Raw genomic sequence first — 15,531 nt, 5'->3', positions numbered from 1 at the left:
ACAAAGAAACAGTATGTCAATGGATTGAAAAATAATGTTTTGAAGGACACATCATAGGCCACTTGATGGCACTCTGTCCATATAAACTGTTTTTGTCACTAGGCAGATTGTCAGTGGAAATTCACCCCAGACCAGATTCCCCATCCCAGACAGGGCTCTGTCCCTTCAAGTCCCATGAAAAATGCTTTGCTGCACCATTCCTAAGACGTTTGTATTGACTGCAGGAAGCATCACTGGTTTAAAATCTGATCAAATCAAGTCAGAGCCCACTTTCCACCTGCAATTCACTCTTGTACTAATGCAGTATGAAACAACTTGAGCCGTGTCACAGTGAACAAATAGGGGGAAGAAAGGAAGAAGAAAGCTGGAAGGAAATACATTAGAAAGTATGGTGCAACTACTAGCAAAATGAGAGAATAAACTCCTGTAAATGGTATTCCCTCCTGTGGAAATTAAGACAATCAGGAGCTAATGAACAGTGATCAAAACATCATGTGAGGCTAGAGTACATCATATAATGCAAGCTTTCCCAAGAGCAGCCCAAGATAATCAGTCATCCTTATCTGCTTGTGTCTCACTACTCACACAGAAGTGTAATGCTGCTTCTATTCCAGGACATAGGGAGGGAGGGAGGCAGAGAAAATGATACTTTTGTGACAAGCAAGCAGTACTGAAGAGGCAGCTTTTTGCACTAGCTTTTCTAAAGCAAAAAGTAGCAGTCAGTACTAGTTTTACCCATCCAGCAGACATGCCCTATAACTCTCTTTCTTGTATGCCCATTAACAAAGTGTTGCCATGATGCAGCTGAGAACACAGTAGAATTAGACCAAGTGGTAACTGACCATCTTATATTTGCTAGAAGAGAATATGTAATATTGACTTATCTGCATAGTGAGAGCTCTGAATTCAACCCTGCCTATCACAGCAGGAAGTTGTCTCAGCATCAGTCTGAGTCAAGAACCCACACCCTCTTTTCCTTGCAAGGGAAAATAAGCGCTAGGTATTAGGATCCAGAGGATGCTTACCTAAACTCAGTACATACCATTTACTTTTTGAGTCTGTTTTTGCTTCATGCTGTTACAGTAATAAAGTGACACTCCATACTAAAATTTCACTTTAGGATCTGGTATCACAATACGAAAACCAAAACTTTTACAAGTGTTCAAGAGATTTATTGCCATTTGGAACATGTTTATTGTTCAAAAACACTGCACTGAAAAAAATCTGTAACGTACACTCTTACATTCCTTGTCATTTTTATCTTTACAGCAATGTAACTTTCAGGCAGGTCATGCAGAAAAACCCCTCTCACAATGAAGTCAAAAACTACTGAAAGGCACTTTGTGTCCTTCAGATCTTAGACTCCAAACACACTAAGTTTTTGCCTGTGTAAGGATTACATACATCTAGAACAACTCAAACAGTAGGGAAAAAATAAAATCCATTTAGAAATTCTCAAAGAATAGTATCAAACTTTGTTGCCTTCCTTCATTCAGTGCTATGCTGTTGTTTTTCCAAGCCTTCTTTAAATAATGTGAGACTTAAAAATGTATGTTAATAAAGTCTCTTACTCAGACAAGGCATGCAGTAAGGGAAGAGGGATGGCTGGTTGCTTCCAGGCTGCCTATCTACACATTTGTTCTTGTAGATCAGCAAGCCACTGCTCAAGTTAAAAAAAAAGAGACAGAATAGGAATGAATGCATTCAAGTTAAATGGCTTTTAAGAATATGTTAATACATAGAACAATGATACCACCTACAGTTCTGTTTACTGACCTCTGTTCATGTTAATTTGAAAACTAGTTTTGTCAAACCATCACGGGCCACTTTTGTAGACTGTTAGAAAAAATGTTGGTTTTCAAATATTACGTGTTATTTGGCTGAGTTGACTTTTTATTAAAAGGGTAGTTATTAAGGATCTGTAAGGCAGCAAAAATTTAAATGTAATGGTTTACATTGCTGAATAGTACTTTTTCAAAGGCAAGATAAAAAAATTAGTAGAAGAATTCTTGGTGGGGTGGTATTCATAATAGGTGTTTCTGTTTTATCCCCACTGTAATTGTCACAGCAACTGTAGATGGCAAGTCTTCCTTGGTTGTAATTCAGGATGAATACATTCCCTGGCTTATTTCAAGTTACACATTTAGTTCTTTTTCTCCAGCCTGCCAAAAGAAGAACAGCTTTTGTAAGAGTGAATACTGAATTACAATGGTTATAAAAAAATAAATCTGAACTTACAGTAAAACTCCATTATGAATGAAGGACGTTGGCCAGTGATTTACACAAAGGCAAGTCCACTTGCAGTTTTGCTTAGTCTCATTCTTTAATTTATAGTTCAGGAGGTTTCATCCTCCCATTGCTCCACATTAATTACTTGGAGCAGAAAAGAGAAAAGTCATAATCCTGACTCATCAGGATTGCTTAGGGCAGTGTCTGCACTATTTGCTATGCGATGAGGGTGTGAGACCGATTGCAGTCTGTTCCCCAGTCACATCAGTTGGATTTACCTCACGGTCAGCTCTGAGAGGTTTTGCTCAGCTTCTCTTTCAGACATACAACTCCTTCACATTTCTATGGATGTTTCCATCTCAGGAATTAGTTACCAAGACTCATCAACATAATGCATGTAACAACCCCCAAAATAGCCAGCATCTGCTGAAAGCCCTGTCTACACCCACCCATGACCATGAGGGCTTCCTGCCTTTTCTATGGCCACACCTCAGACTGTTCAAAGGAGGCGCAAGGTAACAAGTTCAGCCTCTTGACAAGCTTATTAATATGTTTGCAGAAGGTAATGAAGTTAAAACAAGTTCAGAAACCATGGAGAGGTTTGCACCATGGTTAAAAACCACTAACAGGGTATTACAGGAGTCATCAGTTTATGACTTTAAAATGTCAAAGTGTGACTTGCCTGTATTTGATCAGTCGTCCTCCTTGAATAAGTTGTGCGACTTCATTAGTCAAGTGGCATGCAAAAAGAAGCCAGTTCCTTGGCTGCACTTTGTAGGCAAATCTCATGAAAGCTAAAGAGTAACAACACAGTGCTGCAAAAGATAACAGATATTGTTAATAGATTGTAAATATCTGCATTTTACTGAGGCATAATTTTCCTATTAGTGGAATATACTGACAAGTAGAACATTTCTCGCTGCTTTTAAGTTTTCCAATAGTCCTACAAATATGTCCACTTTGAGGATCCAATGCAAGCAAAGATACAAAAGTGCTTATTTCTCTACAGGGCTACAGCTTCCCAAAAAAATTTATTTTGCTCATGCACTATCGTGTGATGAAACTGAAGTCTTTTTAGTTTATCACCCAATCTATCTCAGCCAGAAAATAAGAGTTAATCCCAATGAGACGTGGCCTGTCCTAGAAATTGTCAGAATGCTTGTATAAGACCAAGTATTTTTAAAGATACAATTATTTAAATACAGTTTTTGCTGGCAACATATTAAAATGGACTTTAAGAGAAGGAGGTTTCCATCTCCAGGAAATCATGAACATTCAGAAGTGTGAAGCTTTGTTACCTGCTTTCCAGAAAGGTGAGAAATTATTTTAATCTGTTCTCCTATCATAATTACATTTAAATACAGCAAATTACAACCCAAGAATTCACTAGTTTTGTGAAGCTCTGACAGGCTTGAATTAAAAAAAGATTATTTGTATACATACCACACTAAATGTACTTGCAAAAATTAAAGTGTCTCAACTTTGCTGAGCTGGGTAGCTGCCACCAAAATGTTATTTGCAAAACAGTTTCACTCTACTGGAGACTATTTAAAGTAGTCTTCTGTCTCAAGGAAGCTGACTAAGAGATTGAATTACTCTAAGCAGAGCCTAACAATGATGAGGCTATAAATTTTCTTAAACCAAAGGTTTTTGCTTGTGGGAAGAAAAATTACTCAGAATTAAGTTATTAAGTTAGTTAAGGAAGAGACATAATGCCAAAGTTAAGCTAATAAATTAAAGCTACCAGATTTCCGATTCTAGAAAATAAATTGAATATAAAACAGAAACAGCCATCTAGCCAAAAGCTATACATGTTCCAGGGAAAAGTTGAAAAAAAATATTGCTTGGGCATTTAAAAATAATTTCTCATTTAAAAATAATCTCTCATTAAGAGTCACCTTAGCCTTTCATAGGCAACTGCTTTGCAAGAAGTTAAGATCTGCTTTGCTGCTTCTTGCACCCTGCTGATCAAGCATTACCATTTCTTTACTTGGTCAGTGTTGGTAAATATTTAAACCAACCACAAAGCATCATTGCTCTTTATACAAAGAATAAAACTGGGTAAAAAGATGCGTTTTAACAAGTGTGTGTACAAGATACCATAAGAATATACTTTAGAAGCCAGTCTGGTGATAAAAACTGCTAGGGCTCAAGATCTGCCTCCCTCTCCCCTCCTGAATAACTTGAAAGCTCTTCAAAAGAGAGCTCTGCAGCTTCTCAGTACCTCAATTCAAGTGGCCTCTGAAGTCATATAACAAGATATTTGATATCTATGTCTGCTTTGATCACAAGTTTGCAGACAACTGATAATATATCACTGCTTGAAAGACAGAAACTGTGTTCTTCAGTCAGTTTACTAACAAGAAGTTTGTCTCCAGTCTTACCAAATGTCATTCGGCCACTAACGATTTCTGGTGATTTCTTCATGTCATTAATAGCAGCAACAGGAAGTCCCCAATTGGCAACTGGCCCCCAAAAGTGCTGTAAAGAGGGGAAACAAAAAAGTTAAACAAAATCAAAGACCTCCGGCAGTATTCTTACAGTTTTCCTTAGCCACACAAAGCTTCAGGGGATGGGGTTACGGATAAAATTTTCACAAAATGACAGGGACTACTTTTGATGTAAGAGAGAAAAACTAAACTCTTCTTTCAGTGGGATCTAGACTTCAGAAAGGAAGGAAAAGGAACCTACTCTGAATATTCTTGCAAACTGGAGAAGAGCTAAGGTCATTGAAATGGAGTTTTGTGTAATTGTAGCTCCGCAGTCATTACACACTCTGGTTGGCATTGTCATATAATAACCTCAGATTTACAGCTCACTTCTGTGCAGAGACTTAGCATTTATCTCTTTCAAATATGACTCTTCAAAAATATAATGAAGATACAAGGACTTGCTGAATTGAAGAACTGAAACCATTTTCATTTTATGCTCAGCAAGCATCTTCTTGTGAGAGTTAACACCCTCTCTTTGAAAGAGCAGGGCCATGCAACCAAACCAAACTGCTACCCCGAGCTTCATCTACAATTGCTCAAACAACTCAGTGATTATTTAAAACTCAGTGATTTGACACATGTAATAGTAGAGCAGGTAGCTACAGGTGTGTACACCCAGAGAAGAACCAGAGACAAGAAGTGGAAAGAATCAAGTCAGAAAAACAAGAGTTTCATTTGGTGGGTATTATCTAAAATACTCTGAACTGAGAAAAATAGTGTCATAAGTCCAATTTCCACTACCATTATGAGTAACAAGGCTTCACTAGAATTCTTTCCACGGAAGGTGCACACAGCATTTGCATCAGGTTCTTCTAATGGGAAACTAAGGATTCTCAAGAGTAATTTGGACAGATATGGCAAAAGAGATGCACCTTGCAAGAAAAAGCTTTGTAGATACCAGATGTATCCATTCTTTTGACACTTTCTCTGACTGCAACATGTTTAATGATTTGGAATTATAAGGGGATATTTAAATTTCTTGCAATTTTAATTACAAGATGCTCTTGCCAGTCTGGATACTGGCTTGTAATACTACAGTAAGATTGAAAGCCACACTTGCTTCCTGCAGATTTGGGTTGCAATACAAGAAAGTTAACTACAAAAAGTATAGAAAAAAGTGGGTTTAGGTTAGACATGCTGTTTTGATAGTTGAACCTTAGCACAATATGCAAAACAATGCAGTATTTCTGCAAGCATCTGTAGAATGTGCAATAGTCCAAACTCATATTTATAACAACAGTATTCTGAAGAATGCAGTAAATGCATTTGTCTACTATGTTCCTACTGATGGGAAAACTGACACCTGTAATGGTTAAAGCCTCTTAAGCACATCAGAGGTAACATGGCATAACTGAGAAGAGTCGTGTGGCTACGTGGTATTTATCCTGTACAGCCATATGTACCTACAATGACACTTACAAACAAGATATGTAGCAACAGAATACAAACATTCACAGAAAATGAAGTCAGTAGGACACAAAATGTTGATTTAGAGGTTTCAGTGTAGCCATTTAAATAGTTTTAAAGGACAAGAGGACCAGAAAACAAACAACTAATCATAACCATGATTATTTGCCCAGTGAGACAGCAGGCCAACTTGTTTTATCAACACCACACTAAAGTAGACTGCAGACTTTAAGTGGCAAGGTACTACATGTACTTGGTGAGGTTTTTATAGACATTTCAGGAGTCTCATTTAAACAACTGTTGTTTCAGAAAACTAAGCTTGATTTTTTTTTTGAATCTATGAAAAATTTACAGCTTTAAGAATCTTAGTGATGACCTCTGTTTTGAAAAGTAAGTAATCTTGGCATTTTTTCTGAATCAATTGCCATTAGAACATAACCAAATAATACGCTATAAACTATGGACCCCTCAAATCAGGCTGCACAAGCTGAAGCATCATCAGTTCACATCCCAAAAGTGCTGCAGCAGTAGCTGTCCTATGCTGACCAGGGAATTAGATTTGGAATTTTCTCACTTGAGATGGCTCTCTAGTTTTAAGCGCTTTTAGGATGGCACCTCTTTGAAGTTTCCACACACAGAATTAAACTACACCTATACAGTTTGTCTTTTGTTTATTTAGAAGAGCAAGTCTTCCATAATATTATGACTCACAGTATAACAGGCATAAAATACCCACTCACAGTTTCAGGAGCAAACTGAAAGGCTCGAGGACAGAAGAGTCTCTAATGAGAGTTATATGTTACATTTATTGTCTGGCATAAAGGTCAATAAAGATAAGCCAGGTAGTTTGGTCATGTACCAGTATTGTTATGTAGAAGAATGAGTTACAGACTGCTCTGATGTCCTTAGCAAAGAGTATTAAAAAAATGAAATTCCTTTAATTGAAGGCATTCTTAAGGAGCTAACATTTGGACACCTTAATCTCAGACTTGCAATTAAATGTTACTAGTGCATCACTCCTGGAGGTTTGTAGGATGTTTTTCAGGTGCAGACAAGGGCTTATCAGTGCTGAGGCAAAAAGACAGCAAGTTACTGAAGTTATGAAGAATGTGAAAACAGAAATGCCCTCCCTTTTCTTACCGTACTGTTCAAGTGCACCATCATTGTTTTCCATTCAAAAAGCACATGGAAAAAAAGAAGAAAAAAATGTTAGTTTCTTTCATAATCTGCATAGAGAGAAGTGTACAACAAATAGAAGATAGGAACAAGTCAGGAAGCTGTCATGGCATTAACTTTGATTACTGTATTAGTATTTAAAAAATTCCATTTCCCTCAAGAGCTGTTATTGTGACAAGTGTTTGCTGCACTCTTTTTTCTAGCAACATAAAATCCCATTATAGTCTGTGGAAGACATCCAAGATCTCACCCCAACTAGTTTTAAAGGACGCCAAAGACCATCAAGCTTTGTCATGACAAAGCTAAACAGCTGAAATTCCTCAGTGAAAGCTTTGAAGTCACTTGGAATTCTTTGTATACCTATGTAAGTAGGTCAAACCAAAGATTGCCAGAGATCTTACTGTCACTAGGTTTAGGCCAACTGTGGCTGTACCAAACATGAGCTATAACACACTTCCACTGATCTAACATGCAATTACACTTTGGTCATGTATAGGGTTTGTTTAAGTGATCTAATTTATGTAATAACAAAGATCTATGCATGAAAGTTGGATTACAGCATATATTTAAGATTGTTTGCTACTCAACCTTTTAAAATGCTTCCGAACTTTTAAGCACCTTCTTTGTAACAAAGATGCTGATAGGACTTAGTTCTAAATTATGACTTATAAGAACCAGCTAACAGGTAGGGTAGTAGAAAGCCTACCACTATCCTGAGCTGCAGAACACTTTGTAACCATCACTTCCCTCACACTGATTTCCATCTTCTTAGAGTATTATTTTATAAATAGCTATGGTAAGGGAACAGTCAGGTCTACTGAGGAAATCACACTGGACATGCATTTCAGTGAGTCTCTGTTAATAAGCCACAGACTGGTTCAAGGTGCTTTGTTAGGATGCCCTTGACTAGTCTAACTACTTGTTTTGTGTTTTTACCTGATCTGCAGCAATAGTTAATTGAAGTTCAGAAGACAAGTGCACACTTACATTTTTTTCACAAAACCTTAACTAAATAAGTTCAGGTGTGTCTTCTGGCACAATGTTTTTGTGCCAACAGAAATCAGCCTTAGTTTTTAAAGTGGAAGGTGAAAGCCTAAAATAGAATCAAACTGATGCTATTTTAACAGAGCAGGCAGCTCTGGCTAAGGTCTTGCAAGGTTGTCCTTGCAATCACAAGACTGGAACAGTTATTATACTCCTAGAAGAGGACAAATCAAGGGCATATAGACTCTTTCAGAGGCAAGCATCCAGCCCCAAAACTCTGCAGCCAGTAGAGCAGCAACAAAAGCATCATATCCAACAGAAAGGATACTGCAGTATGTGTATACATCTATTTCTGAAGTGACTCTATTCTAAACTAGTTTCCAAGAACTTTAAGAATTACATTCAATCCATTGACAAAGAAAACATTGTACTAATGTTTCCAGAACTGTGGACAACAATTTTTGGATTTACTCACTCAGTTTCTGACTGTCAGCTTTCTGTATAAGTGTCTGGACACCACAAAAGCTGATCAATACCTTATATTGATAGTACAGTTCATTCCAAAAAGGCTATAATGGGGAAGATGTATTTTTCAAAGATTTCTGCACATATTTTCCTCATACTGACAATGAGGATATTAATAGACCAGAAATCATTCAGCAAATACAGGTGAATTGTCACTATTTGTTTCCCCCGCACTGCCATCCCGAGTGGAAGGGGTACGACCCTTCCGCAAAAGAGTTAAGATTGTTCAGTTCTCAGAGCACAAAGACAAGCAGACATTGGGTCCTTCAGCTTCTAGCACAGACCAGAGAGGATGGGCTTTTTTAAAGTTCTTATGTTCTCATGTTTACAAATTTATTAATGAGAACTGAAGATTAGCTAATTCTAGTTATATTACTGATGCTAATTCTTCTGAAGTTCATTTCAATTAAAAGAGAGTTTACATAACAAAAGTGCTCAGGGTTTACAAGGAATGAACTATCTAGTTCAGAGCCCTCTACATTAACAGTCACTACATTTGCATTACTGCTGAGTCATCATGAAGAGACATTTCAGAAGTGCCCCAGAAGACTGCACTCTCCATGCTTATTTTTCTATAACTAGATTTTGGGACTCCTTAGGACTCCTTATGCATAATTTGGGCTTCCACCACAAGAAAAGGAAGCTTGTCTAGAATAGCCTATATGTCTTCTCTCTGAAAAGAGGAGGGAAGCTGTTTTACTGGATGTTTTTCAGAAGATGTTGGTTTAAATCAATAGGATAAGAAGTAAGAGGATGCTGTTGCCTACTATTAGTGGCTTCGATAATACAACTCTAGTGACAGCTTCCATTTTTAGGATCTTTAGAAAAAATGCAACTTCAAGTTCACAATATATAGAGCTACCAAGCTTTCATATGCTAATCAGCTAATTTTAAATTAACATTACTGCTGCATTTGACAAGAAGCAGGAAAAGTCTACCTACAGCTTACGTTTTTATTGTGTTCTTTTTAAAGCATTAAGACATGGTTAGGGGAAATTTGTATTTATATGATTTACAGTCATTCAAATCACTATTAATCATCACTTGAGAAAAGCCAGATGTGATACTGGCAAAACAATTAATTATTAATGACAGTTTTAAAAGCAATTTTTCTTGTTTCCTTGTGCAAGATCCAAAGGCAACCCATAACATAATGCAATTCTAATGCCAGATATATCCACCTGAGAAAAGCAGCATGCATTCATTACGCTTGTTCTCATTTTTTCAAGTTGTGAAGGTGAAGCTGCTTATTCCAATAGATGTCTGCAAGCTTTGATTGCCCCAAGCTATAATAATGAAGCACTTAATTCCATCACTTTGGGTAACTTCTACTGAGAGTCGAGCAATTCAAAGCACAACAGTGGTATTCCAAACAATACTTCAAATTATTTCCCACAAACAAGCAGTGATTAGATGCTGATTTTTTGAACAGACACCACAGATTCAAAGCTTTGAGAAAACTTCTTCTCTATGTGCAAAGAAAGAAGGGAATTTTCCTCAGGATAGAGTCCTGTAGCCTGGGGAATCAATCATCTTCAGGAAGAAATACAGAGAGTTAACTCTCCATTTCTTCTATGGAGAACACAGACAGACTTTTATTGACAGTTATCTAAATTTTCCACTCAACATAAAGCCAACGCTAGGAGACACTTGTCTCCTAGTAAGCAATAAACGATGCTGAAAGGCCACACCAGATGGAGCAACTGACTTGTTTGAAGACTAGATGAAATACATCTGAAAAGGTTTTTTTTCAAAAACCTTCTCAGTCTCTGGTGAGGAAAGAGATCCTTCCACTAACTGTGGTGGCATTACGAAGCAGCTGTTATCTCTTCTTGATTTTTGTTCGTTTTTCTAATTATGAAGCACACCACTGTTCTAATGGCCATTTATTTACTTGACATGAATCCTGCTACAATTAAATAAATATTAACATTAACATGTATCTATCAAGCTTACATAATATCCTGAAGACTTTCAATAGGAATCACAGAAGCCTGCTCTGGACCATCTTCATTTTGCTTCAAGGATGTTCTCTTCCATCTCATATTTTACTCATCTTTTTGCCCCACTGTTTCTGTGGATCTTGATTTTGTGAATGCCAAACAAACACTCTACTTAGAATCATAGAATGGTTTGGGTTGGAAGGGACCTTAAAGATCATCTAGCTCCAACCCCCTGCCACAGGCCAGGTCACCTTTCACCAGATAGGTTGCTCAAAGCCCCATCCAGCCTGGCTTTGAACACTTCCAGGGATGGGGAGTCCACAATCTCTTTGGGCAACTTGTTCCAGTGCCTCACTACCCTCACAGTAAACAATTTCTTCCTAATATCTAATCAAAGTCTATCCTCCTTAAGCTTAAGGCCTTACTGAGCCTTTATATTATAATCCCTCTTCCATGCAGGCTTACACCATCTCCTGCTGCTTTAACCAAGGTTCCATTTCTCAGATAAACAGATGCCCTCCTACATGCTTGCTCAACATCAAACACTGGTTGCAATAGATGTAGGTAAAACAGTAAGCAACAGCTATAGCAAAAGGTTGTTCAACCACCTTTATTAGAAGCACCCATTTTCATTTGTTTAGTTTTGTCAAACAGCCTGTCAGCCAGAGACTACTCGAGACTCCTCCTGTACAGTGGTTCAACCAGATTTAAGTGTGCTGCAATTGTTCTTTAAGACAGGCTTGTGATTTCAGTTCAAGGTGCCATACTCCTTACAACGGCATGCAAGGCGAAGCTTGACAAAAGTAGTGAGCTGTGTGGGAGGCGACTTAAGCCACGTTCCCATGACACTGGGGCTTTAACAAGCCTCTGAAAGGCAGCAGCAACTTATACATACTCGGACATCTAAATAAGCGGTCTTCAGACTGCACCTGTGACCAAACTCGCTTCTGCCCACGGCAGACCCCGGCTCTTTGTGCCCCTGTCCCGGACAGCGGTCACACTGTCCCGGCCCCGGGCTCCCACCCCAAGCAGGGCGGCAGCTCTGTACCGCCGGGGCCGCCTGCTGTCACCGCCGGCACAGGGAAGGTCACGGAGGGGCGCAGCTGCCGCGGCAGCTTCAAACTGCGCCGCGCCGCTTCAAGGTCAAGCCCGGTTTTCCAGGGACGGGGCGGGACACCTTCGGGCCGGGCTGCTGCTGCCTCCTCCCGGCGCCCAGCCGGCGAGGGCGAGCCCCGCGGAGGTCAAATGGCGCCCCGAGGCTGCGGGGGGCTGGGGAGGTCGGGGAAGGGACGCTGGTTGCTGCCGCCGGGGCAGGGCAGAGCAGGGCGACGGGCGCAGAGACGACACCCTCCCGCGCCGCGCTCACCTCATCAGGTAGTCCCTGAACTCCTTGCTGCGCACATAGTCCACGGCCTTACGGCCCAGCGCCCCCGCCATGGCACCCTCGGCACGGCGCTCCCGCCCGGCCCGGCCGCCTCTCCCCGCGCTGTCGCCGCCGCCGGTGACAAGTGCCCCGTGCACCGCCCGCCCCCCGCTTTACGGCAGCGCGCGCCACCACACCCCCCCGTCACCGCGGCGCTCTCACCGCCCATTGGCTGCGGCGGCCCCGCCCCCCGCGCGCGCCCGGCCCGGGCAGAGAGGTGGTGGTGGGCAGGGGGAAAGGCAGCGTGCCGTAAAGCAGCGCTGCGGCAGGAGGGGGAAGCCGTCGCACAGTGCGCCCAGGACGGGTCTCCGTGAGCCGCGCCGCCGGCATTCCTCCGCATCCCGCAGGGAACGGTCGCGCGGCGGCTTCCCGGGCCACCATTGGCTGCGGGGCCGCGGCAGATGTCTGCCTATTGGCGCGCCCCGCCCCTCGCGGCGTGTGGCTCCGCCCCCGCAGTCAGGGACGTGGGAGGGGTGTGGGGGAAATAGGGGAGTGCAGGAATGGGGGCGCGGCATGGGCAGGGGCTGCCCGGGGAGTGGTGGAGTCTCTCTCTCTGGAGACATTCAAAACCCACCTGGACGCGTTCCTGTGTCACCTGCTCCGGGTGACCCTGCCTTGGTAGGGGGCTGGACTAGGTGATCTCCAGAGTCACTTCCAACCCTAGCAATTCCTTCATTCTGTGATAATTTCTTCCGTGATTTTACGTGTAATGGTGTAAGATTCCTTCCCTCACCAGCACTTTCTATTTCATACCTGAGCAGAGGTTGCTTACATAGAAGTGAAGATAAACTCTAACCCTGCTAATACTATCTCCATAAAATTTGGGCCATACAAATAAATACCTTTATGTGCATTACTTCTTTTATCTTTGACCGGTGCACTAGAGATAGTGAAAATGGATGTTTATCTCCTCTGCTTTCCAAAGGCTTGCACCCTCAGTTTCTGCAGTCTAGAACTGGGCTGAGAGTGCAGCCTGGGGCATGCCTAAGCTCTGTAAGAAGCCCCAGAGGCCATGGCTGCTTCATTTCCTTTTGCTTCCCTCTTCCCTGCAGGATCTCTGGTTAAAAAAACCCAAACCAATAGCAACAACAACAACAAAACCCAAACCCCCACCCAAAACCAAAACCACCCACCAAAAAAAATGAGAAAAAAATGCTCTTCATCCTTCTCCTCCCGTTGCTTGCTCAGAGAACAGTAGGTTTTAGGAAAAGCATTTTCCTTTTTCTATATATATGATATGACATGCATATGACATGACACCCCAAAACCACTCCTGGCTTTGCTGAGTGTGATGAAGAGTTTTAATCCCAAAGCCAAAATGTAGCCCAACATATTTCTGTGGACTATTTAGACTCCTATTCAAAAACAGCAATGTGAATCTGAATGAGGTCTCAAAGAATCATTTATTCTAGTTGATCCGACGTGCAATGACAGAAGGAACGTCTATGGAAATCAGTTCTGTATGTTTGAACAAAAATCTCATGTGGTGGAATTCCACATATCCTATATGTCCAGGCTCAGTTGTTAATATTACAGCTAGTGTTATAGCATACATTTTTAGCCTTGCAGAATAAAGCTAAAAATGTAGTCTTATTCTCCTTCACTGAAAATTTGTAATTTTTTTTTCTTAACTCTATGTATGGAGCAAAAAAAAAAAAAAAAAGTCTGTTTGCATTGGAAGTAGTTGTTCTTTAGTCTTTCTTCCTGGAGTAAACAAATTCTTTCAGCCTTTTTCCAGAGGCTGTACCTTTAAAGTCTTTTAACCTTTTCCCCACTCCATTTGTATTTACAGCTTTCTTAAGGCATAGCCAAGGGTCAGCATGTCTCAGTCAAAGCTTCACCAGCAGTGCAGTACACTTCTCCAATTTTGAAAGTATCCCACTTTTTAAAGTAGTTAATGGAAAAATCATTAACTAGAGACACGCCCAGAAGGAAGCAGTCCCACATGACAGGCTCTACCAGTTACACAACAAAACCAGCTAGCAAGGATTCAAAGTTTGCTTTTGTTCTGTATGTATTTACAGTGCTTTTATTTCCATACTGGTTTTTAGGTTTCTTATAAGGACGTCAAAGTCCATACAGAAGACTCCCTTAATTTGTCTTATTCATAGCTTTTCTTTTACTCCCTTTAGCCTGTTTAATAGAGAAAATAAATTTGATTGGAGGTAAGTGAGATTAGCTCGGTTAGATCTTAGTCAAGGTCAAGGGTTCAATCCCTGTATGGGCCATTCGCTTAAGTATTGGACTTTATGATCCTTATGAGTGCCTTCCAGCTCAGAATATTCTGTCATTCTGAGTTGCTCTTGACAAGTCCAGGTATACTTTTAAGCATGTTCTTCCCTGAGTGGACATTAACTGGTAGCTTAATAAATTATTCTAGCTGGGGTTTTTTTGCTTATGAGAATTAGACCATTTGACTCACAGTTTGCTGGGTTGCTTTTAACCCCTTCTCTTCAGGCATGCGTTCTTCTCCACTGCAAGACTGCCCTGTCTTCTCCATGAGCTGAAGGAAAATCACTGATCTTGTCGAATTGCTTCTGTGATGGCCTGGTGGACCTCCGAGCAAGTTTCATTAGGTTCTGCCACACATTTTTTTATAAAATATATTTCACTAGTTCCTTTCTTGGTCTGAACTATGCTTCTATCTATTTTTTTCACACTGAATTTAGACCTGTTTTGAGTTATTATTACCATACTTCTGCCTTTACCTGCCTGTCATGGACTCTTTCTGCATTATTTAATGACTGCAATTTCCTTTGTCTTATTTTGATTTGTGCTTGTAAATAAGACAAGCCATGTATGTCTGAGGATGTCTTTTATGTTTCTTCTAATCAGAACAGGTATTTGTAGCTAACTGGTTTGTTTTCAAACAGACCCGCTGTAATCTTTTATTCCTTAGACTATCTTCACAAATACCCTACCTGCCATTTCCTGGAATTTCTCCTGGAATCCTCATTGCTTTAATTTGTTTCCTGTTAGCCTTGTACTTCTGACATCTGCAAAGAGATACTTCTGAAGTTTATAAGGCTGTCCAGTTATTCTCCTTATTTTCCGTCAGCCTTTGGACAGGTCACCACATTTTCAACTCACTCACTGACTTCTGTTACTGTCTGTCGTTACCTTAACTCTTCCTCGCTAGATTTCCAAGCTGGCATGCTTGAATTCCCTTTCTTGTTTTTAGCAGATAGATGGTAAAGTTGTCCAGCAGTTACTCTATGGCTCCTTCATTATTGGCTCCACAAGTTTTCAGTGCTAGTGCACCTAATGCTGATGTTTTTTAAGGTAGCCAGAGCCATGTGAGCCTAAATAATATTTGTTAGTATCTTAGATTTTGTCTCTGTGAGGAGGTGAG

The 15,531-nt window shown here is 40.5% G+C and overlaps 1 protein-coding gene across 1 annotated transcript; it reads right to left on the bottom strand.

The window, feature by feature from the left end:
- Window positions 1-1,150: 1,150 nt before the first annotated feature.
- Window positions 1,151-12,274, bottom strand: MPC1 (mitochondrial pyruvate carrier 1). Its single transcript, XM_064648965.1, has 5 exons — window positions 12,123-12,274; window positions 7,269-7,272; window positions 4,614-4,710; window positions 2,912-3,044; window positions 1,151-2,162 (listed from the first exon to the last, which is right to left on the bottom strand). The coding sequence occupies exons 1-5, from the start codon at window positions 12,191-12,193 to the stop codon at window positions 2,144-2,146; spliced, it is 324 nt and encodes a 107-aa protein (XP_064505035.1). The 5' UTR covers window positions 12,194-12,274; the 3' UTR covers window positions 1,151-2,143.
- Window positions 12,275-15,531: the final 3,257 nt, after the last annotated feature.

This window comes from Pseudopipra pipra, chromosome 3 (genome assembly GCF_036250125.1).
Source record: "Pseudopipra pipra isolate bDixPip1 chromosome 3, bDixPip1.hap1, whole genome shotgun sequence".
In the NCBI taxonomy this organism is placed as follows: domain Eukaryota; kingdom Metazoa; phylum Chordata; class Aves; order Passeriformes; family Pipridae; genus Pseudopipra; species Pseudopipra pipra.
Note: the sequence above shows the minus strand (reverse complement) of the source record. Positions and strands in the feature narration are given on the sequence as shown.

Coding starts and splice junctions, on each gene's coding strand:
- MPC1 (XM_064648965.1), bottom strand. CDS start 12,193: ATGGCGGGGGCGCTGGGCCGTAAGGCCGTGGACTATGTGCGCAGCAAG. Junction 3,045..4,613: donor TAGTGGCCGAATGACATTTG/GTAAGACTGGAG, acceptor TATCTTTTGCAG/CACTGTGTTGTTACTCTTTA.